A 9,055-nucleotide genomic window follows, 5' to 3' on the forward strand; every position below is an offset into this window, starting at 1 on the left:
AGACTATCCAGGTTAACCCTAATTCTTCACACCGCTTTTAACTTTCCATTCTGAACTGAAAATTGCATAAGCACTACTCCCACAAAATCATCAGTACAGTTACATTTTAAAACCTACCAAGAAATACTGGCAGTTAAGTTTTTATCTATTTTCATAGTACTGTGGAGACATAAAGTCATGGAATGATCTGGATTGAAGATTGTCTAGTCTAACCCCTAGAGTCTTCTACATGTTATCCTTGGATAATTTTTCACATCCTTGCTAGCTAGTTCATCTCCTGATTTCATATTAGACAGAAGATAAGTGCTGTCTTCTCTATCACATTTGAATGTAGTCCCATAATCCAAGGAATTTGATTATTTAGGTTATCATATATTTATTTTCTTCTGTATTTCATATGAAGGAAATGAAACAAATGTACAATGCTTTTTTCTACACAGTGATATGTTTAGCCAAAAAATAGGGTTGTCACGGAAAGAATTTGCCCTTAAGTCATTTCTGAGAGGCTCTTTGCTTTTATTAGAGTCTACCTAAATTTCCTGATGTTTGAGCTTTGCTTTTAAATTAAAATATTTTATTTTCTTGACATTTGTATTTGAATTTAAACTTGTTTTTATTTGTTTATAATAGTCATAGCCTAATGGTGTTATTTTAAAATAAATATTTGTATGATGCTTCAGATGCCAGCTCAGGAATATTACTTACTTAGGACTATTAATCTTTGAATGGAGTTTCATTTGAAAAATCAGATTAATGCTGTCAGGAAAGGACCACCCACGGTGAAGCACTTCTGTATATTTCAAATATTACTACTTTCATAAGATTAAACGAAATATTAAGAATGTTCCTTAATGAGTTGATAAATTTGTTTATTTTCTCAAAGGCTAAATAAATAAAACTAAAATAAAATCTTCCAAAACACTGAAAATAAGCATCTAGTTGTAAAATCTGTCTCTAATACATGATAATAGATAGCTTTTCCTGTGAATTGAGCCTATTGTTTGTGCACATACAAATACGTCTATGTATGCTGATTACCTGGGACACATTTTTCAGTGCTCTGCACATGTGGCAGAAGCTTGCAGAATTAGCAAAATACCACTTACATAGTTTAAGCAAAGTTAATTAAAAGTTAGTTTGCATTTGGCCCTGTGTATTTAATCACACTGCCAATAATCACATCTGTGGGAAAGTAGCTGTACAAGTAAATAAATATCTATCAAATGTCATCAGATCAAAATTCAGCATTTATTCCAGTGAAACTTTTTATACTGATGATCAGAGAAATAGCCCTCTGTTACTCCAAGTTGAAAAATGTGGACTGAATTCTCCCATTTACATCGACTCGTCTTGTTTCTGTTGTGTCACAGAGGAGCAATAAACTTGGCTTAATGACTGCTTTGTTTCATTCAAGTGCCAGAGAGCATCTGGAATATCTCTGGTAAATATGATCCAAAATACATTAAAATTTCTGTCTTTGAAGAAGAGGATTCCATCTGTTCTTTGGAATGATTTTTCCACCCAATAGAGCCCAGAACATGCTTTTGCTTTCCTCTTAAGTGTTTTATATTATGCATACTGCAAAAACATGGAAACTAAAACCTGGGACTTATTAAAAGGAAGAGATTTACAATTATTTATTTTTAGATAGTTCTTGTAGAAAGGTCAGATGTCAAAGTGTTCTTGTCTTTAAAAGTATTGGGACTTGGAAGCTTAAAAATGCACCCATTTGAACAATGTGTATGTGCAAGAATTTTGAACTGTTTAGCTCACTATTACACAACAGGTTTTTCTTGTTAGCAAAAGAACTCTGGACTATATCAGAAGGAAGCATTTTTGGATCTCTATTATAATGTGAAATTAGAGTATTTCAGAAAGAAGAGTAATAGTACAGTCTCAACAAGAAATGGTATTTAGTCCTTCTGTATATCTTGGCAAAATAAAATTCAATCTGTCCTGCCCTATGTAGCAAATGTCTTGTGAGAGAAGTCTTTCAAAATTGATAATATTTCAATGAGAAATTGTAGGATCTCTTACTGGTCACTTAGCCTTTGTGAATCCCAAGCAGATAAGGATTACAGATGAAATGGTTTCCAGATTCATCCAAAAAGTAGAGGATCCATTCGTGGGGTGTGAAAGATTTTTTGCAATATGGCCCTTTGTCAAAGCTCAGCAATTCAGCTTCATATTAGTAATTGAAGAAATTAGAGAATAGTTTGCTGATCCAGTGATAAATGCTAGTAATGCATTTCTCTCTGCAGTTCCTCCAAGTGTTGTTGGTGCTAATCCTGAGAATTTGACTGTTGTGGTGAATAATTTCATATCTCTGACTTGTGAGGTCACTGGCTTTCCGCCTCCTGATCTCAGCTGGCTCAAGAATGGAAAACCTATCAGCTTGAATACTAACACGTTTATTGTGCCTGGTGAGGAATTTCAACTATTTCTATAGCCTTTAGACTCAATTTCAGTCTGTTTTGTGTTGATATGGGTGACAGCCATTTATACAGCCAGTATATTTTTAATATTGCTCCAGTGAGTAGACAAGACACTTGACCTGCTGTGTTTATAAAGCATTTACTGATGTCTTGGCTGTTAGATGGGCACACTTGTAAAGAAAGCTAGCTCAGACTGAAAGCACTGAAAAAGACTAGCAGGCAACTGTCATAACACAAATCCTCTGAGATAATATTGATTGAAGTTGAGTCACTGACTCACCTTCCAAAGAAACAATCAGAAGTAGTGATGCAGGCTAGGATGAATTCTGCTGGCCTAGCTGACGAAGGCTTAACAACTCTCTTATTGACTTCTCTGGGAAATGGGGTTAACTGAACTTTCAAGAAGAAATCCTTGCATTCTGAGATCTCCTTACCCATTCAACGCTGCTCACTCAGTGAGATTTCATGGTATCTGTGTCATTTTTGCTCCTGCTGGGTATCTTCTGCCCAGGATATCTCATGCAGATGACTTGTTGGGTGCTCGGTCCTGTCCTGCAGCTGTTATGTGGCTGGGGGTCTGCATTACAGCATAAACTGAAGTGCAGGTGTGAAATCTGCTTAATGGCAGTAGAGACACTGTGCAATTTAGTAATGTAGGCACTGACAATAGCTTCTTGGTTGGAGGCAGTGAAGACTAGGGAATAAAGCTGGGATAGTGACAGAAGTAGGGAAAAGGAGCATAGTTAAGTTAGCAAAGAGGGTTTAGCAGCCACAAAATAAACAGATATAAAAGGAGTACTAAAAGGAGCATCAAATATAAATGCATCAGTGAAATCTGTCCTAAAATTTTATTCTTTGACTTTTTTAATGGATTTACGAAAAAAAAGCAATGGCAATGTGGTGTGTTTTTAAATCCAAGGTTAGTGTAATACCTGTGCTCGATCTATTGGGGACACAATTCTAAGAAAACACTTGAAACTGATACCATACCCACAGAATAAATCTCAGGACTTCTGCTTTTACTTCAGGTGCTCGGACTTTGCAGATTCCCCAGGCCAAACTGTCAGATGGTGGTGAATATACTTGTATTGCAAGAAACCAAGCTGGGGAAAGTTGGAAAAAGAGCTTCCTAACTGTCCTTGGTTTGTTTGTTTTTCTTTTGTTTTAATTGTTTTCCTAAGATAAAGTGCAGTATTTGGGGTTTTTTAGGAATTTTTTTTGCCTTCACAGAACTAAGGCAGAAATAACTCTGTTCTTCTTCTACAGTCCCCCCAAGCATCAAAGACCATAGTGGAACCTCAGTGACAATGTTCAACGTGAAAGTTGGCACCCCAGTGATGTTAGAGTGTGAAGCCAGTGCTATCCCACCACCGGTCATCACCTGGTACAAGAACAGGCGTATAATTTCAGAGTCTGCAAATATGGAGATCTTAGCAGATGGGCAAACACTGCAAATCAAGGGTGCTGAGGTAGGTAGGCTTGTGGAATGCTGCATCTGCCACTACTGTCAGGTGATTATTTTGTTCTTTATGGGTGTATCCTACTAATTGAATGTAGGAGATATATTTGTTGGAGGCCTTTCATTCTTTGAAAGAATTTTTGAGTTGGCAAAAGCTGTTAATATCTCTATACTATAGCATGAAAATAAGATCTACATAGTAAGGTGTTTTTTTTTAATTATTTTTATTTTAGGTTTCTGACACTGGCCAATATGTGTGCAAAGCTATAAATATTGCAGGGCGAGATGATAAAAATTTCCATCTTAACGTTTACGGTGAGCACACTCCACGTTATCTGCTGTATTTATGTATTATAATGTCATAGATATTGTAGAGTACAAAATTCAAAATCAGCTTACAAAACATTTCCTAAGCAAACTACTCTTACTGCCTCCACTCAACTTATAGTGCCACCAAACATAGAAGGCCCTGAAGAAGAGTTGATCAGTGAAACAGTCAGTAATCCTGTTGCCTTCGTGTGTGATGCTACTGGAATTCCTCCACCAACACTGGTCTGGCTTAAGAATGGAAAACCACTAGGTAACATTCAGTCGTGCTCTTTTCTGCTCTTTTGCCCCCCTCCCTCACCTTTGGGGTGCTGCTATGCCATTTGCAGTCTATTTTTTTATTTCTTCTTTATCTGTCTCTAGACAGAGTCTTATGTTAACTGATTGGAATTTTTTTTCTTTGTTCTGAAATTGTGATGAAAAAAAATTCTCGAAGTATTTACTCTCTGTGGCCTTTTTAGAATGACTACTTGTTTGTATATTTTCAGAGATCTCCAATTCTCTTGAAGTTCATATTTTATCTGGTGGAAACAAGCTTCAGATTGCTCGCTCTCAGCTTCTAGACAGTGGGACCTACACATGTATTGCCTCAAATGTAGAAGGAAAAGCTCAGAAAAGTTTTGTGCTTTCCATTCAAGGTAAGACATATGAGTGCAGTGAGAATTATCTAGTAATTTATGAGTATGACCCTGTAAATGAGAATTGGAAAGTCTGTATCTGTATTTCTATTGTTTGCAAGCAGTGGGAAAAATTGTTAGAAGACCATATTTTTAGTCAGAAACTTGCATGAAAAAGAATATTCTTTACCTCTTATAGTAGAAGAACTTGAAAACTGTTGGGAAAGGTGTATGTGTTTGCTGCTGATCAAATCCTTCCATTTGCTGAGTGCTGAAGCTATGCTGGTTGATGAAGTGTGGAACACACGTTTCAGAAGCAGTAATACCTGTTGCCTTTTTTCCTCCATCGCTAGTAGGCGATAGGAAAGAAATATTGACAGAATTTTCTTATTTAAAAGATTATTTTCCCAATCAAATAAGAAACCCTAAATTGTTATAAATCCTAAATTCTTTATTTCTTAACTCCCTTCGCTTCACTCTTACACTGCAACCACCCTTGCTTTCTTACCATTCATTTGACTAGATTCCCAGTGTTCAGTAAGACACTTCTTGTACAGTGTCTGCAGGTTTCTGCCATGATCCCTTCCTTTGCTAGAAATCACTGATTGAGGAAGAGAAGCAGGAACCACGAGCTGAGTTTGCCAGTAGGTCCAAATATGACTGCTCACCATCAGCAGGCCAAATAGAACTAATTCAGTGATGCAGTCATTATCTGGGGATGTTGGTTTTTGTGTGTCCTGGCTTGCTTGCCCATTTATCCCCAGTTTAGGAATTGAATATTAAGTTGCTTGTTTGATCAAATTTAACTTAAGTTGCTTTAAATGCTCAAAACTTATTAGTGGGACTAGTCTTGACTTGATGGATAACATGACTGCTTTTCTTGTTCTGTAGGAGAACTGACTAAAATGATTGTTGCTTAGGATGGAGTAAGTATGTGGCTGTTAAGGGCAATGAAGTGATCCTCACGCAGTAGAGCATTTCACTGTGTACTAAGCATATGCTCAAGAGTTAAACAGGCATTTAATTGCTAGAGGCATTGTGATATTTAGTGAACTGGGATTTTGTCCCTACATTATTGCACGTTAGCCATCATTGTTTGAGCAGGTAGCTAAATATTAAATATAATGACAATTATACTTGGTTTTTGTAATATTGTAAATCAGTGACTTTCAGAAATTATGAAAGTGGCTTTAAATTTATCTTTGCAAAATGTTCTCTAGAAAATATTGTACTTAGTGTTGGAAAAACAATAAATTCTAGTACTCCCAAGCAGCACAACTTTTTGTAGCTTAGATTACATCTCTTGCTGATGACCCTTCCCTTCCATTCCTAGTTCCTCCTAGTATTGTTGGCTCTGAAATATCTAGTGAGGTCGGTGTCCTCTTGGGAGAAGGCATCCAGCTGGTATGTAATGCCACTGGAGTGCCAGCACCTGTTGTACAATGGCTTAAAGATGGAAAAACAGTTGCCAGTGACAACTTACAAAGAATAAGGCAAGTAAAAAAATCAGTAGGCACTGAATTCTCTTCTTGTATAATTTAAAACTTGAAGACTGTAAAGGAAGTGTGAAAGAGTTTTAGTTTTTTTTACTGATTTATTACTCATTTATTACTCATTTTACATTCTAAAAAGAGAGCATAAAGAGAGCTTGAGTCATGAGCTAGCCATATTAAGAACATCATCTCCCTGTTTAGTTTGTCATTCTAGTATACTTTGTTACTACTTTTTTTTTTATTCTTTTGGTACTAAGAAATATACGATAGCTGTATCTTTCTCATTTAGTAAGTTCCCACAAGTTCATCAGATTAATAAAATTTTGTAAAGATCTGTAAGTTTCATTTAGTTCCTTTAGAGGGGAAAGACCTTGATCTTTTCATTACAGTTTCTTCAAAAGCCCATTTGGAATTATATTTTGGATGGTTGAATAGGATGTATCTAAGATAAACTTCTTACCTATCTCTAATAATAATAATTTGCAGAAAATAGTGGTTTTCTAGTGAAATTCCCAAGAAGATCAAGGGATTTGATTTAAATGTATGAATTTGACTGCTTATTTGCCAAGTCACAGTAATACATAAACAAACTCACAGTGTTGTATTGCCTTCCTTGTAGAGTAGCTCCAGATGGCAGCACATTAGAAATCTTTAGAGCTCTCACTTCTGATACAGGAAAATACACTTGCGTGGCTACTAATCCTGCAGGAGAAGAGGACCAAATTTTCAGCTTGAGTGTATATGGTGAGTTTTCACAGATACGAAACTGAAATTTGGTCCATTATCTTTGTAAGCACTCGCAAGAAAGGGCCAAGAAATGAATGCCTGTCTTTACTGTAATACTACATGCGTATGTTTCCAATTTCATGTACTGTAGATAGCACAGTATATTACACAGGATATTCTGTAAATGATGAAATGATTGAAATTAAAGTTAAATATGTTTTGAGACAAACAAAATTAGTTCCTTTGGTCTATTTCATAATAGAGGAATTCTGCTTGCAGTGATTTTTTCTTGTAGAGACACACTCAGGACTGATTTATCCTCCTACTGCTTTTTTGTTTTTTAGTTAATCTGCATTATTATATATTATACTGCATTGTGTGTATTATATATAATTCTTGTCAAAGTACATTAGTAAAACATGAGTAATATGGCAGGAAACTAATTGCTTAAGCTCTCCTCTATCCTGAGAAATTGCTTATTTAGAGTTTTAAAGAAATATAGGTTGGGGTGAAATTCTTCGTACACAAAAAGATATACAGACGACAACACAGTTATTTCTTACCCTTGGGCTGTGTGGACATTGGCTGAGGCTCAAGTGATAATTAGCTTGTCTTCTATCTTTACAACTGTCATGGTGTATGGTGGGACCTAATATAGCCAGAACATGGAGCTTCATGTGCCTAAGCCTTTGTATAGTGAGTCCCTTCTTGCTCCCAAGACCAAAAGGCTTTCACACCACAAAACCAAGCAAAGAAACAGCCAAAACTGGCATTATGTTAGAATTATCTTCCAGACTATTTAACCAGTCACTTTAAAGCTTTCTGTGTTTGAGAACTATCATTCAATACATTCTTAAGTTAATAAGTTATCTTTCTTCCTGCACAATTCTAGCTTTCACTGTGTTAAAGGTTTATAGAAGTAAACATCTTAAGCAGCAAACTGTAAATTTGCATCTGGCTCTTAAGATATGGGGATTCCCTCTAATGCTTGACCTCTCGCTCCCTTCTAAAATTTCTTTCTTTCCTCTTGAGCTTCAGGTTCTGTGACCAAAGCTCTCCTTTGCTATAGCCTGAACAAACAAATAAAAGGGAGTGCTATTATCATTCTACTATGCATCTGGTTTGAATTACGTAAATTACTATTTATTAATGCTTATTATTATTGTTAGAGGTTTTATTGTTTAAAAAGATAAGAAAGCCTCTTCTGATTGGAATGCCTATGGGATATTAAGTGCAGCATTTCCTAGGCTTTCAAGCATGGCCAGAATACGTATGTGGAATGATTTTAAAAGCCAGTCTTAACACACCCTCCTTTTCAACACTTACAAACTATAGTTCCTCCAACAATAACCAACAGTAGAAGTGAACCAGAAGAACTCACTGCCCTCTTGGACACCTCCATAAATATTGGATGTACTGCCACTGGAACTCCCTCTCCACAGATGAACTGGCTAAAGAATGGCCTTCCTCTGTCTGTCTCCTCCCGGATCAGATTACTGTCAGCTGGGCAAATTCTCAGGTTGGTTTTCATTTATTTTAACTGAGCTGCCTGGATCTTTTGCTGTATCAGCACAGTCCTGCTAGCACTGTTGGAAGCAAGAGTGAAATTTGACTCAAGCCATGCTGTAATAACAGTGTAATACTGTATCCCATTTACAGCTGAATTAAATTGATTTTCTCCTTAGACTTGTCCGAGTGCAAATATCTGATGCTGGTGTGTACACTTGTGTAGCATCTAGCAGAGCTGGAGTGGACAACAAGCATTATAACCTTCAGATTTTTGGTGAGTTTCTCTGAAATGCTCGATGTAAAGGATCTATTCTTCAATTCATTTATTAAACCTAGTCTTCAGTTTTCTTTCACACTAACACAAAGCTGTAGGCATCCATGAAAGTGCATGCGACTTAAATAGAAAAGCATTTACTTTTTAATGTATATGTATGTTTTTAATTGAAATTGTTTTAACCCTGGAAGAGTCCTTATTTGAATTGCCATCCT

At 36.2% G+C, this 9,055-nt stretch overlaps 1 protein-coding gene across 1 annotated transcript in view; it reads left to right on the forward strand.

Moving 5' to 3' along the window:
- HMCN1 (hemicentin 1) overlaps positions 1 to 9,055 on the forward strand; it is a 184,281-nt gene that overhangs the window by 135,164 nt on the left and 40,062 nt on the right. Inside the window, exons 59-68 of the mRNA XM_031554941.1 lie at positions 2,262 to 2,423; positions 3,464 to 3,577; positions 3,702 to 3,904; positions 4,128 to 4,209; positions 4,343 to 4,474; positions 4,710 to 4,859; positions 6,172 to 6,331; positions 6,951 to 7,075; positions 8,393 to 8,576; positions 8,743 to 8,840. Coding sequence (XP_031410801.1) covers positions 2,262 to 2,423; positions 3,464 to 3,577; positions 3,702 to 3,904; positions 4,128 to 4,209; positions 4,343 to 4,474; positions 4,710 to 4,859; positions 6,172 to 6,331; positions 6,951 to 7,075; positions 8,393 to 8,576; positions 8,743 to 8,840 — 1,410 coding nt within the window. The remainder of the gene's footprint in view (positions 1 to 2,261; positions 2,424 to 3,463; positions 3,578 to 3,701; positions 3,905 to 4,127; positions 4,210 to 4,342; positions 4,475 to 4,709; positions 4,860 to 6,171; positions 6,332 to 6,950; positions 7,076 to 8,392; positions 8,577 to 8,742; positions 8,841 to 9,055) is intronic.

Source organism: Meleagris gallopavo, chromosome 10, assembly GCF_000146605.3.
Source record: "Meleagris gallopavo isolate NT-WF06-2002-E0010 breed Aviagen turkey brand Nicholas breeding stock chromosome 10, Turkey_5.1, whole genome shotgun sequence".
NCBI classification, from domain to species: domain Eukaryota; kingdom Metazoa; phylum Chordata; class Aves; order Galliformes; family Phasianidae; genus Meleagris; species Meleagris gallopavo.